The 15,819-nt window shown below is 35.4% G+C and overlaps 1 protein-coding gene across 1 annotated transcript in view; it reads right to left on the minus strand.

The window, feature by feature from the left end:
• Positions 1-15,819, minus strand: part of LOC150107421 (transcription initiation factor TFIID subunit 1-like) — a 688,572-nt gene that overhangs the window by 252,838 nt on the left and 419,915 nt on the right. The window contains exon 22 of the mRNA XM_090391849.1: positions 2,177-2,307. Within this exon, the coding sequence (XP_090247975.1) occupies positions 2,177-2,307 (131 nt within the window). The remainder of the gene's footprint in view (positions 1-2,176; positions 2,308-15,819) is intronic.

The following is a 15,819-nucleotide window of genomic DNA, read 5'->3' on the forward strand; positions in this document are numbered from 1 at the left end:
TACATGGAAGTGTTCAAGCCAGTTTGCACTTATGGATTTAAGAGTGGTTAGAAGTAAAACACTTGATCTAAGAATGGAGACCACTGATATGAAGACATCAATGGCAGAATCATATTAAAAATATTAAAGATATTAGGAAGGAACTTGACATTGTTTGCATTCAAGAATGTGTGAGCAGGGCCAATCTAAGGTAGGTATGGTGACTTAAATAGAATGGGCAAAGAAAGGTTAGCAAAACATGTGTTTGATGCCAAGATGGCTAGGAAAAAACTCAAAGGAAGACCATGATGTAGGTGGATTGATGCAATTAGAAGTGCCTTAGAAAATCGAAATATAAGATTTGTAGTATTGGAGTTTAATTTGAAGGGAAATTATTGACAGGAAGTTAATAATAAGGAAAACTTAATTAAAACTGACTTGTAGTACCCTCAAGAGTATCCTGTGCACTCCTCCTTGAAGGTACATATTAGAAATTATGATAATATAAATTTGTTTAATGTGTAAGCGCAAGAATTATATAGCTATTTCTAGTAGCAAAACTTGTATCACAGCAGATAAATAATTTTTATATTTTAATATAAAATAATGAATTCCATATCCCCCTTTTAATTGAACGTTTTAAGCAGAAAGTAAACTCGATATTTTAAGCTACTGTGTGAACATTTTGCAGGGTAGGTTTATCATATGGGTAGAAATTACATGGTACCTGATGTTGTGGTAAGAAGACAAGTATCTGAGCAAGAGATTAGTTATTAATGCAAAATTTTAATGAAACACACAACCACTGGAAGGCCTGTACAGCCCTGTAAAAATAGCATTTGCATTCATAGAACTAGGAAACCCAAAAAAAGCTGTTCTCAGTTCAAATCTAGTTGCTGGCGAACCTTTCCTAACTCCTTCTTCAATGAGTTCAAGTTAGTTGATCTCAGGCACGGGCAAGAGGGATTTTCACCCCATAATCTCAAGAAAAATGATCATAGAACCCACACTACTTCAGATAAATAATATACTGTGTTAGAGACCACGAGATTGCAGCACTTGTCTACCGCTCTTCATAGGATGCCATTTACAATTAGTGATGGCCTTGGATCAACTATCTCTGATTAACTACTGATGGAGACTGAACTGCCCACTCAGTCTCCAAAAGTTAGGGTTAAAATGTTCTCTCTATAGGGAATAAAAGGTGTTAGCAAATTTTATTTATACAACAACAACAACTGGGGGTGAATGGGGTTTAACAGAATAGGCAGGCAAAATGGCAATATCTTTGATCTAATTTGACTTCCACCTTGACATAAAAAGATAGAAATGGAAAGAGAGAAGAGAATCCTACTGCATAAAAGAGGTACCAAAACATCGCCCTGTTGGTAACCGAAATTCTGATTTAAGAACCCACCAGTTGGAATCAGTTCCTTTAAAAATAAACAGACAAAGGTAAAGATAAAATAAACAGATGCAGAAAAGTATAACTCACTCAGTACCTTTGAAGGTAGTAGGAAAACTGAGTTCAAATTCAGGAATGAATTAAACAGAAAATCTAGTCTGCAGACATTAATTAAGATATCTAAGACAGGAACACTGTTGAATTATTTTTATAGAGTGAACTGAATCATGGGATATCAAGTGTTTAGGTGTGTTAAAAAGGTGCTGAGAGCATTAGAACCATGTGGCATCTACCCAAGGACATGCTTTATCCAGCCTTTCTATAAAAGGGAGATAAGACAGCTATCAATTACTGTCCCACAGTATTCACATCAGTATTCTTGAAAATAATAAAGAAAATCAAAAACAGCTAACTTTTTCACACTGTCTGAAAGCCTGCCAATATGGATAATGACATTTAACACTATACAGCAGATCTCGGCCAATGTCACCTACCTTTCAATACATGCAACAGTATGAAGAAAGTCATGCAGTCCTCATGATTTCTGAATTTGAAAATCAATTGGAATGAATTCTCACTAAAATAATTTTCACATCTTAATATAAATATGATAATGAATTTTACATCAAACAAACTCATTTATTGAATTCTTTAAGAGAAAGGAGAATACTTTATTTTGTGGACATTTTGCAAGGCAGGATCTACACAGACTAACATAACCTTGCTATAAGTACATGTGAGAATGTTATTTCTTTATCTTGCAAAAATTTTTGAAATATCTGAAACAATTACCTTTAACTTTTGTTCAGCAGCTGCCATACTATAATATGCACAACACTGCTCAGGAGAGACCATTGCCCTAATTTCTTCCTCTGTTGGTAACCGAAATTCTGATTTAAGAACCCACCAGTTGGAATCAGTTCCTTTAAAAAAAAATAATACCACGAATTAAGTCAAAGATAAAATATATAAATACCTCCAGATACAACTCGATTAGTCTCAGTGTAACTCTATTAATTGATTAATCCATATACATTGAATAAAAAAATAAAATAAAATAAAATAAAAAAGGTCTTTTCACACATTGTAAGATAAAGCATACTTTTCAAAATGCATTTCCATGCCTGAATGCTATTCAGGTGACCATGCATGAGATGACAAGGTTTCCTATCTGGAAACTGAGGGCATTTGCTCCTAAATCATAGCTTTCAACACATGTAACACACACACACACACACACAGAGTACATTTGTATGACAAAGATAACTCTGCCAACAATTGGCAAAAATAAGTAGGCTTGTGTCATCCAGTAAGTATGAAAAAATAATAAAATGATATATATGTATCAGGGGCATATTTTCAGGGTGTGCAAGGTGTAGTGTACACCCCCAGAATAGCAATATCACCGATATTATATTTTTACATTTATTCCTATTAAAGACTCCATTAATTGTTTCCTGGCTTTGCATAATTCCTAAAATTGAACAAAGTACACTAATGCTTCATAAACAGGACATATAAATATTGCATCACATGCGATGCAATATTTATGGATACTTTTGAGTCCTTTGGACAGAGTTACAGATGGCACAGTGGGTCGAATTCTTAGTTCAAGTGGTTTTAAACCACTCAGAAGGTGTGCTGAGACAATCAGTGGTTGTGATTGTTACTTATATCAACCAATCCAACTGAACGTTGTCATTTGCCATGAGTTACTGTTTTTGTTTACTGAATTTCACTGTTTTGTGTGTGAAGGTGTGAAATAACACGTTTAGAACACTGATATACAGATAAGTTTTACTATATAATTTTCTATAAATAATTTATAAATTTTTTGCCTATATTTACAATGGGAAACAGTGTTGACAATCTAATGAATGCTCCGTTTTCTGCAAGAGTTCACAGATTGTATAATTATAGTTAAAGGAAGTTGGAATACATTCCTCAGCATTCATGAGTTGCCTTAGTGTGGACAACTTAAAAGACATAAGCGCTGCCCAAGCATCTATATATTCGCCTTTTATTAGTCCATTTTAATAAGGTTTCACTGGCCTGACAGCTGTTTCAAGCTGGTTGCTTCTCTTCAGAGACCAGGCAGAAACCTTAAGAGAGCAAAAACTCTTGTTCAGTACTAAGGAACTTGAAATGTCAGAGAAATTTATTTTTTGTAACCGAACTCTCGGTCGGTTCTTGCAAGCTCTCTGATCAACTTACAAAACTTTCATAGTTTCTATATTTGGCTTTGAAATAATGCTGGATGCTTTATTTTAGTAATATTAATAGATAAATTAAAGTATTCCAAGTTATCCTGCAATTAATAGCATTGGACCAATTAAGATGAGTGCTGATGGACTATGAACTCATAAAACTTTCATACATCAATAAAAATGCAATCATATGGTTAAATTGACGTGGATTTTGTAGTATGGGTTGCATTGGCCAGACGACAGCACACCTTACCTAAATGGGCACATGACGCCATTGATATATGTTTTGATTCTGGTGATTCTATGAACATACACTCCTCATTCAGATTTGTCCCTGGCCATATCTTTCAGAATTTTTAAGAGCATTCCAGTTGCTTCTTTAACTTCATCCACCCACCTAATTTTTGGTCATCCTCTTCTCCTGCTTCCATAAATTTTAGCAAGCATCATCTTTTCCAGACTATCTCGCATAATAGGTCCAAAGTATGACAATTTCGGCTTGATGATCATAGCTTCGAGGGAGCAATCTGCTTTATTCCATCTCTCACTGATTTATTGGTTTGCTTTGCAATTCATGATATTCTTAGTAAGCTTCCCCCGACCCATAATTCAAATGCATCTATCTTCCTTCTTTCACTCTTTTTCAGGGTCCAACTTTCACATCCATACAGTAGCATAGGGAATACCACTGTTGACATGATTATGATTTTTGTTGCGATGCTAATATCTTTAGAGATCTTGCTTAAATTTGTCATTGCTTTCTTTTTGAGTAATAATCTTCTAACTTCTTCAGTACAATAACAATCTTTATCAATTCAGGATCGTAGGAGCATGAAATTTTTAACTACTTCCATTTTCTTCCCATCTACTTCAAAATCATTAACTTTAAGCAAAGACAGAAGAATGTGTGTAATATAAAGGACCATTATAGTATTACAATTAATGGAATTATATTAAAAAAAAAATCAGTGTGGTTTTAAATGTTTTTCCTATTTTTAATTATTTTTATCTGATTTCTCCATCTTGAAATGACAGTCACACCAAAGAGATCTTCAAACATCAAGAAGATCACTGTCTAATCTTCAAAAAGTGATCATTGATCACTTGATGTAACATCATCATCATCAAATTCCTACCATATCCTGTACACCCTCACCTGTACAGGATATGATAGTATTACATGAAATATTTACATCATTACTAACTTCCTATCTACAATTTTTTTCCAAATCAGCCTGTTACTTGTCAAGACTCCAACATTACCAGATCTTATATTTCTATCATCTAAGGCACTTTGTACTGTATCAATCCACCAATATCTTGGTCTTCCTCTAGGTCGTTTTCCTGCCAACCTGGCAGAGAACACGTGTTTTGCTAATCTTTCCTCACCCATTCTGTTTAAGTCACCATACCACCTGAGATTAGCTCTGCTAACGCATGCCTGGATGCTGACAATGTCAAGTTCTTTCCTAATATTCTCGTTTTTAATATGATATTGCCATTGATGCCATCTGTTCATGCCTCTAATCTTTCTCAGAATTCTCATATCTGAGGTCTCAGTTCTTTGGTCAAGTGTTTTACTTCTGCCCAAGCTCTCAGATCCATAAGTTAAAATTGGTTTGAACACGGTCTTGTATACAGATAATTTAGTGTTCGACTAATTTCTCTCTTATTCCATATTAATTTATTCAATTGACTTCCTACCATACCAGCTATGTTGATTCTGTTGTCTATTTCCATATTTAATTTACCATCTTCACTAAAAATCGTGCCCGAGTAGCTGAAATGTTTTACGTGTTCCACAGGTTCTCCATTCACAACACATTTGACATTTTCAATGATTCTGCCTATTTTCATTGTCTTTGTGTTTTTTTGCTCACCTTCATACCATATCTACTACAACAGCTATTCAATTTAGTCAGAGAATCTTACAGACTTGTAGTGGATTTATTTAGAAGTATAACATCGTCTGCATAAAGCAAAGAGCTGATATTAACATCTCCAATTTTGATATCATGTTTAATACCACTTTCCTTCATAATGTGATCCATATAGATAATGAATAACAGAGGGGATATAATGTACATCCCTGTCTCACACCAGATTAACATTAAACCATCTTCCTGTACTTCCTTCGATTCTAACTGCTGACTTACAACTCAAATAAAGACTAAGTATTGCATGACATAATGCCCCATTGACACCATATAACTGTAGCGCATTGAATAGCATCTCTCTTGGCACCTTGTCATATGCCTTTTCCAAATCGACAAAACTTAAATACAGATCTTTGTTATATTCCGATGATTTCTCCACTATTTGTCATAAAGTGAAGATCTGATCCTGACAGCCTATTTGACTGATTCCATCTTGTTCTTCACCAAGTTTTTCTTCCACAATCCTTCTCAATGGTTTCTCAAGTATACTTGCATATATCTTGCTAGGAACACTCAACAGGGATATACCTCTGTAATTCTCACATTCAGTTTTATTTCCCTTTTTATATATAGGTACTATGAGAGCTCTACTCCAATCATTGGGAATTCATCCCTCTGTCCAGACATTCTGAACTATGCAGTGTAGCCACTGTAAGACTTTTATACCACCATACTACAGCATTTCTGGTCAAATATCATCTACTCCTGCTGCCTTTCCACATTTCAAGCCTTTGATGGCTTTTTCTACTTCAAGTATGGATATGTATTCCTGATTGCATGGCTGTTTCAATGTTTTTTATCACTGTGCTGTCATCACTGCTTGTTTCATTTAGCAAATTTTCAAAGTAATTACTCCATACTACAAGGATATCTTTTTCTCCCATTTTCATTTCACCTTTATCATCTCTAACTCCTTTCATAGCACTCTTTCCTCCATTCCTAAGCTTCTTCAACAACCTCCTGAATATTTTGCCACTTTCTTGATATTTATTTTCTATTTTCTTGTCAAAGTCCTCTCATGACTTTTGTTTAGCTACTTTTACAAACTGTTTAGCTTTCTTACATTTGTCTCTGTATTCTCTAAGAGCACAAGCTGACTTATTTGCCAGGAACTTTTGATATGCTTTCTTCTTTTCCTTCACTGCCTCTTTAACTTCCTGTGTCCACCATGGAGTTCTAATTTTTCTATCCTTGCAGACAGCTTCACCACATGCCTCGCTAACTGAATCAATCAGGGTTATCTTCAAGGCTTGCCACTGAATCTCCAAGGTTTCGTTCCTGTTCTCAAACTGTTTCATTTTTTATTCAATAATCTTTGTGTATTTTAGTCTACAGTTCACATCTGAGAGCTGCTCAACTTTTATTCGCTTTAAAACTTTCTCACATGTTATTCTTTTCAATATGAAATTCAATTTTATCCTGCTCAAGACTAAATAGTGATCACTTCCAATTTCAAATCCTCTGTACACTCTGGTGTCCTGCACCAGGAAGAAAACATCACTATCAACAATAACATAGTCAATGAGACTTTTCTTATTCCTAGACTCTTCTCTCCATGTGAATTTGTGCACATTTTTATGTTAGAACATGGTATTAGTAATAACCAGTCTATGTCCTGAGCAGAAATCCAATAGGTATTTGCCATTATTATTAGCTTTGCTCTTTTCTCCAAATTTTCCCAAAATAGTTTTGTATGTCTGATAATCATTTCCTTTTTCATTGTGTCGGTTGCTTCCTCTAAAATCTCAAAATTCCTCCACTTCTACCTTAGTAGAAACTTCTGTGGGACCATAGGCACAAATAAGTTTCATTGTCCAGTTCCCCATTCTCATATTTGCCCAAATCACTCTACTTGACACTGCCTGCCATTCAAGAAGATGAGCCTCGTATTTTGTGTTGAATACTATGGCCACTCCTTCTTTTCCTTGATTGTCATTGCCTGAATATAACATTTTGTATTTATTGCTTACTTATTGCTTATTTATACATTAAAGGACAAGATCCAGCAAGAACTGAAATAGTATTAGATAACAAGATCTTAGAACAGGTGAATTCATTTAACTACCTAGGATGTATGATCACTTATGAAAATGAAAAAGATATAAACATAAAAATTGCAAAATATTTAAAAATAACAGCAGTAATTAACTCTATATTTAAACCAAACCTAGTTCAAAAAAAAACCAGGCTAAAAGTATACAATACATTAGCCCTACCGGTCTTAATGTATGGAAGCGAAATCTGGACAATAAAACAAAAAGACAAACAAAGATTAACAACAGCAGAAATGAAGTTTATGAGAAAAACTGCAAAGTACACCCTATTTCATCACAAAAGAAACGAAGATATTATGAAAAGAATTAAACCAAGAACCAGTAATTGAAAAAATTAAAAAATATAAACATAGATGGATGGAACACGTTCAAAGATTGAAAACAGAAAGATTACCAAATCAAGCCTTAAAGTACAAGCCATTAGGAAAAAGAAAACAAGGATGTCCTCTTAAACGATTCAACGATGACTTCTAAGGCCGGAACAGGCCATACTAGGCCTAAATCCTTGATACGTATGATGATGATGATGTATTTATTGCTCAGAAAGAGCTCACCAGTTTTTGTCTTTTTTGTTTCAGTCACCCCTATTATGTCGATCTGGTACTTATCTAATTCCTCTGCTAGCTCCATTTCTTTGACATTCAGGCTTCTTATGTTGATAGTACCGATTTTTAACTCTGGTGATGTTGAGTTGGGGTTTGTTTTCAGATTTGTTCCAGTAGCTGACTTTTCGCTGTTCGCCCTGGTTCCATGGCGAAAACAATGGGGGCCTTGTTTAACCAGGCGACGCCCCAGCCGGCATGAAATTTTGTCGTGTTGTACCATCATTTTGTATTTTGGTTTAACCAATATGAATACAATTTGGTCGGCTAAATCCCAAATTGCCAGCCCATCCTTGTTCGTTCCGTATCCAGGTAGATACCCAACAGGGTGCACCAGGAGAAAGTGAGGATTGGATATTAGGTCAGAAGCCCTGGTCGGTTCTCTGCATTCCTTTAAAGGCTATGTGGAGGTCTCCTCTCAGTTATACAGCTTTGACCCTTAAGCACCCCCTTGATGGAACAGTCATTGACTATTATTATGTAATACTCCAAGGACTCACTGCAGAAGGGCACTCAAAACAGCATTACATACAACTACTCACTGCTTAATGAGGTCAATGGAGTTAATAATACTCCAACTACACATAACACTATCAACCATCAATACTCAATGTTATCTACAGCCCACCACCACTAATAGTTTTTTTTTTTTTTTTTGTTAAATCTGTAAATTGTGTGTGTTCTCTTGGTTGATTTCCTGCATGCAAGATTTAAAACCAGTTTCAGGGAGAAAAAATCCTACTACTTCCATATGAGAGACTGGTTGGTACTTGTCTAAAAAGAGTTGGTCTTCAGCAAATAGTTTTTTTTTTTCATGCCGAGCAGGATTTTGCATAATTTGCCAATATATATATATATATATATTGTTACAAAATTGTTTGAACTTTAACAGTGATACATATATATATATAACATGTATATACAATTCTTAAAGTTCAAAAAATTTAGTAACAATAAACAATTTAGTAATGATTGTTACTAAATTGTTTGAACTTTAATAGTGATACATATATATATATATATATGACATGTATACACAATTCTTAAAGTTCAAAAAATTTAGTAACAATCATTCCAATTACTCAGAACACAAAAGTGTTTGATTATAGCTGTCACTGATTATTGTATTCTGAAGTGATGAATGAAAAAAAATTCTTTTTTTTTTTCCCTTTTCAGAAATATATTAATATGTATTCATGGCTTTTTTTTTTTTTTGAATACTTTATCACTAATTAGTCCTTAATAACATTACAATTTCATATTGTTCCCTTCAAGCATTTCTTTGTGTAAAATTATTTACTACATCATGTTTAAAATGTTTATTACTACATCATATTTAAAATGTTTATTACTACCATCATGTTTAAAACGTTTATTACTACATCACATTTAAAATGTTAGAAGTTGAAAAACCAGTGTTTATAAAATTTATTTACTTATCATATGATGGCGGAATACAGCAAGAAACATAATATGGCAATGTAACAGATGTATGACGATTAAAATCACATAAAAAGTTTTACAAAGAAACTTTCAGTTTTTGAAGACAGTTTATAGTTTCTGTCATAACATTATGTATATCTTGTATAGTGCTCCCAAAAGCATATATCGGGCAATACAGTAAAATCTGGTCAATAGTTTGAGTGATAACCACAGTCACAAGCAGGAGAGTCGGTTCATTTCCATTCATGTAAATGGTGTTTACATGACCAGTTCTAATGCAGTTTAAGATTGTCAAAAGATGATGTAGTAGTCCAAATCCAGGTAGTTTAGATGTAGGGTCTGATATAGATAATCTGGGATTGTTATAATGTTGGAGCCATTCATCTTTCCATATATCAGTAAGTTAAAAGATTCACCTATTAATTCCTTTGCTGTTCTCCAACTCAGATTTCTTATAAAATGCTCTTAAAATAAGCTTTTATTTTGTGTCTTTGTGCAGGAGAAAAATATATTTACAAGTGCAAAGTAGAGATAATATCGAATATGCATCAAGGACTGCATACTTATTTTAGATCAGATGTGAAATCAGATATCAAGATAAAAAGTGAGCTCCTCATTATTACATCTCCTAAGGTTAATTTCACTCAATAGTCAAGGAAAATACCAGTCTATGACTTTTGAGATGCAAAAGATCATGTAACAGATTGTCATTCCTGCTTAATTAATATATTTGGATATCCAATGAAAAACCAACATTTGCTATCACACCCTAAACTTATCATCTGAGACCATATTATAAGACCAGATGGCGGGAAAAAGACCAAGATCTAAGTGGATTGATTCAGTCAAAGTGCCTAAGAAGAAATAAATGTTAGATATGACAATATTTCAGTACTGACAAGTAAGACTAATTTGGAGGAAAATTGTTGATAAATTAATAATAATGTAAAGTTAATCATGTAGTGATGTCAAAATAGCCTGAACACCTTTTGAGGGTACATATCAGAAAATTGATGACAGATACCTAAGATGATGGATGCATACCTAGAGTCAGGAGAGTAAATTAAGTGGAAGTTAAATGAATGAATATCATCATCAAGCTGGAGCTGCAAAAAAAGAAACAATTGTGGAGGGAATTTAAGGAGAAAGGTGACCTGAAGGCACATGAACAGTACAAGGCACAGGCCAGAAGGGTAACTAGGATGGTAAGAAAGGCAAAAGCAGATTATGGAAGGAAGTTAGCAATGCAGGCAAAAGAGAATCCCAAACAGTTCTTTCAATATGCTGCAAGTAAAAGAAAGATATATGGAAGAATGATTTTAAGGAATGCCTATAGTAGGGAGGTAACTGAATCATTCGAAATAGTAAAATTGCTAAGTGAACACTTCGCAAGAATATATCAACCAGGTAGTGATATTACAGGAATGAGAAAGTCAAAGGCTTATATGGGAAAGGAGGTAAATGAAATGGAGGTGCATAGCATATTACAGAACCTTAACGTGAATACAGCTGTGGGATTGGATGGTATACCAGCTCGAGTTTTACATGAAGCATGAAGGAATTGTCAATGCCCTTGACCATATTGTTTAATCTAAGTCTCAGCTCTGGGTTAGTCCTGAGGGGGGGTTGAAAGAGTGGGAAAATAGTTCCATTGCATAAAGGAAGCTCCAAGACTGATGTAGAAAATTAATGACCGAACAACATATCAGGTATTGTTGTCAAAATTGGAGAAGTTAGTCAAGAGCAAAATACAGAAAGGGATAGATGGAAATGGGATATTGTGTGGGGAACAGCATGATTTTGTGAAGGGTAGGTCATACCTCAGTAACGTGTTCATGTTTTATAGTACAGTGATAGTTGAGGTAGATAAAAGTAATAGATTTACAGTGATACTGCTGGAAAAGCCTTTGACAGGAGACCACATGGAATTCTAATCAATAAACTGCAGCATGTGAGGATGGATAGGAGGGTGGTTGATGGAGAGATATCAGAGAGTAGTTTATTCAGAAGTAGAGTCCAAAAGAAGGCCTGTGACTAGTGGCGTGCCGCAGGGTTTTGTTATTGGACTGCTACTGTTTAATTTGTTCATTAACGATATAGGAAAGGATCTGAGAGGATCTGTTCAGTTATTTACCAATGATGCAAAGTTGGGTAGAGCAACAGTTAATACAGGTGATATCAAAATTTTGCAGAATGATTTGGATAGACTGGCAGACTGGGCAAAGGAGATTGGATGTCAGTTTAATATGGCAAAGTGTAAGGTTATAGGATGAAAAGATTACCAGCTGTATATCACATTGGTGGAACTGTAGTCTGGGAACTTGAGAGTGTTAGTGAACAGGAAGTTAAAGTTTGGTGGGTGTATGGGGGGAGGGGGGGGCACATAGCAAAAGTGGTTAAAGCAGCTCATCAGATCACTTGGTTACCGAAGAATACTTTGACAAGCAGATTATTGTTCCTTTTTATCAAGCCTTGATAAGATCCCATCTTGACTATGTTCACAGATCTGAGAGCCAAAGTTTCTTGGTGAGGAGGTGGAGAGGATCCAGATGAAAGTGACAAAGATAGTAGCAAGTCTACAGAGTGAACTTTACAGTTGAAGATTTGTGGATTACAGAAACTGGTTGATAGGGGGGCGCTTAAGGGTCAAAGCTGTATAACTGAGAGGAGACCTCCACATAGCCTTTAAAGGAATGCGGAGAACCGACCAGGGCTTCTGACCTAATGTCCAATCCTCACCTTCTCGTGGTGCACCCTGTTGGGTATCTACTTTGATACTGAACGAACGAGGATGGGCTGGTAATTTGGGATTTAGCCGACCAAATTGTATTCTTATTGGTTAAACCAAAATAAAAAATGATGGTACAACATGACAAAATTTCATGCCGGCTGGGGCGTCGCCCGGTTAAACAAGGCCCCCGTTGTTTTCGCCAGGGAACCAGGGCGAACAGCGAAAAGTCAGCTACTGGAACAAATCTGAAAACAAACCCCAACTCAACATCACCAGAGTTAAAGATCGGTACTATCAACGTAAGAAGCCTGAATGGCAAAGAAATGGAGCTAGCTGAGGAATTAGATAAGTACCAGATCGACATAATAGGGGTGACTGAAACAAAAAAGACCAAAACTGGTGAGATCTTTCTGAGCAATAAATACAAAATGTTATATTCAGGCAATAACAATCAAGGAAAAGAAGGAGTAGCCATAGTATTCAACACAAAATACGAGGCTAATCTTCTTGAATGGCAGTCAGTCTCAAGTAGAGTAATGTGGGCAAATATGAGAATGGGGAACTGGACAATGAGACTTATTTGTCCCTATGGTCCCACAGAAGGTTCTACTAAGGTAGAAGTGGAGGAATTTTTTGAGGCTTTAGAAAAAGCAACTGACACAATGAAAAAGGAAAAGTTGGTCCTTGTTGGGGATCTAAATAGTAGAGTAAGAAATGATTGTGAGACATACAAAAATATTTTGGGAAAATTTGGAGAAAAGAGCAAAGCTAATAATAATGGCAAATATCTGTTGGATTTCTGCTCAGGACATGGACTGGTTATTACTAACACCATGTTCCAACATAAAAATGTGCACAAATTCACATGGAGAGAAGAGGCTAGGAATAAGAAAAGTCTCATTGACTATGTTATTGTTGATAGTGATGTTTTCTCCCTGGTGCAGGACACCAGAGTGTACAGAGGATTTGAAATTGGAAGTGATCACTATTTAGTCTTGAGCAGGATAAAATTGAATTTCATATTGAAAAGAATAACATGTAAGAAAGTTTTAAAGCGAATAAAAGTTGAGCAGCTCTCAGATGTAAACTGTAGACTAAAATACAGAAATATTATTGAAAAGAAAATGAAAGAGTTTGAGAACAGGAATCAAACCTTGGAGATTCAGTGGCAAACTCTGAAGGAAACATTGATTGATTCTGCCAGAGAGGCATGTGGTGAGGTTGTGTGCAAAGATAAAAAATCAGAACTCCCTGGTGGACACAGGAAGTTAAAGAGGCAGTGAAGGAAAAGAAGAAAGCATATCAAAAGTTCCTGGCAAATAAGTCAGCTTTTACTCTTACAGAATACAGAGACAAATGTAAGAAAGCTAAACAGTGTGTAAAACTAGCTAAACAAAAGTCATGGGAGGACTTTGGCAAGAATATAGAAAATAAATATCAAGAAGGTGGCAAAATATTCTGGAGGTTGTTGAAGAAGCTTAGGAATGGAGGAAAGAGTGCTGTAAAAGGAATTAGAGATGATAAAGGTGAAATGAAAACAGGAGAAAAAGATATCCTTGAAGTATGGAGTAATTACTTTGAAAAACTGCTAAATGAAACAAGCAGTGATGACAGCATAGTGATAAAAAACACTGACCAGGCATGCAGTCAGGAATACATATCTATACTTGAAGTAGAAAAAGCCATCAAAGGCTTGAAATGTGGAAAGGCAGCAGGAGTAGATGATATTCGACCAGAAATGCTGAAGTATGGTGGTATAAGAGTCTTACAGTGGTTGCACTGCATAGTTCAGAAAGCCTGGACAAAGGGACGAATTCCCGATGATTGGAGTAGAGCTCTCATAGTACCCATATATAAAAAGGGAAATAAAACTGAATGTGAGAATTACAGAGGTATTTCCCTACTGAGTGTTCCTGGCAAGATCTATGCAAGTATACTTGAGAAACCATTGAGAAGAATTGTGGAAGAAAAGCTTGGTGAAGAACAAGCTGGATTCAGGCCAAATAGAGGCTGTCAGGATCAGATCTTCACTTTACGACAAATAGTCGAGAAAGCATGGGAATATAACAAAGATCTGTATTTAAGTTTTGTCGATTTGGAAAAAGGCATATGACAAGGTGCCAAGAGAGAATCTATTCAATACGCTGCAGTTATATGGTGTCAATGGGGCATTATATCAAGCAATACTTAGTCTTTATTTGAGTTGTGAGTCAGCAGTTAGAATTGAAGGAAGTACAGGAAGATGGTTTAATGTTAAATCTGGTGTGAGACAAGGATGTACATTATCCCCTCTGCTATTCATTATCTATATGGATCACATTATGAAGGAATGTGGTATTAAACCTGATATCAAAATTGGAGATGTTAATGTCAGCTCTTTGCTTTATGCGAATGATGTTATACTTCTAAATAAATCCGCTACAAGTCTGCAAGATTCTCTGACTAAATTGAATAGCTGTTGTAATAGATATGGTATGAAGGTGAGCACTAAAAGACAAAGACAATGAAAATAGGCAGAATCATTGAAAATGTCAAATGTGTTGTGAATGGAGAACCTGTGGAATAAGTAAAATATTTCAGCTACTTAGGCACGATTTTTACTGAAGATGGTAAATTAAATATAGAAATAGACATCAGAATCAACAAAGCTGGTATGGTGGGAAGTCAATTGAATAAATTCATGTGGAATAAAAGAGAAATTAGTCAGAACGCTAAATTAGATGTATACAAGACAGTGTTCAAACCAGTTTTAACTTATGGATCTGAGAGCTGGGTCAGAAGTAAAACACTTGACCAAAGACTAGAGACCGCAGATATGAGAGTCCTGAGAAAGATTAGAGGCGTGAACAGATGGCATCAATGGCAATATCATATTAAAAATGAGGATATTAGGAAAGAACTTGACATTGTCAGCATCCAGGAATGCGTTAGCAGAGCTAATCTCAGGTGGTATGTTCACTTAAATAGAATGGGAGAGGAAAGATTAGCAAAACAAGTGTTCTCTGCCAGGTTGGCAGGAAAACGACCCAGAGGAAGACCAAGATATAGGTGGATTGATACGGTACAAAGTGCCTTAGACGATAGAAATATAAGATCTGATAATGTTGGAGTCTTGACAAGTAACAGACTGATTTGGAGGAAAATTGTAGATAGGAAGTTAGTAATGATGTAATTTTTTCATGTAGTACTGTCATATCCTGTACACCCCTTGAGGGTACATGGCAGGAATTGATGATGATGATGATGATGGTTGATAGGCAGAAAAGGGGTGATATGATTGAGATATACAAATTATTGAAGGGTTTTAAATCAGAGGAAATTTTTAAGAACAGCTCTGGTGGTGAGAACTAGGGGGCCATCCTTGGAGACTGAATAATAGTTAGCAAGTGTGTGTTAGAACTAGGTTTTTTGCTTGGTGTTGGTGCCACGACTGTGAATGAGTTCAAAGCAAAGTATGATAG

Source organism: Typopeltis vanoorti, chromosome 4 (assembly GCF_054136105.1).
Source record: "Typopeltis vanoorti isolate ZY-2024b chromosome 4, IOZ_Tvanoo_1.0, whole genome shotgun sequence".
Classification (NCBI taxonomy): Eukaryota; Metazoa; Arthropoda; class Arachnida; order Uropygi; family Thelyphonidae; genus Typopeltis; species Typopeltis vanoorti.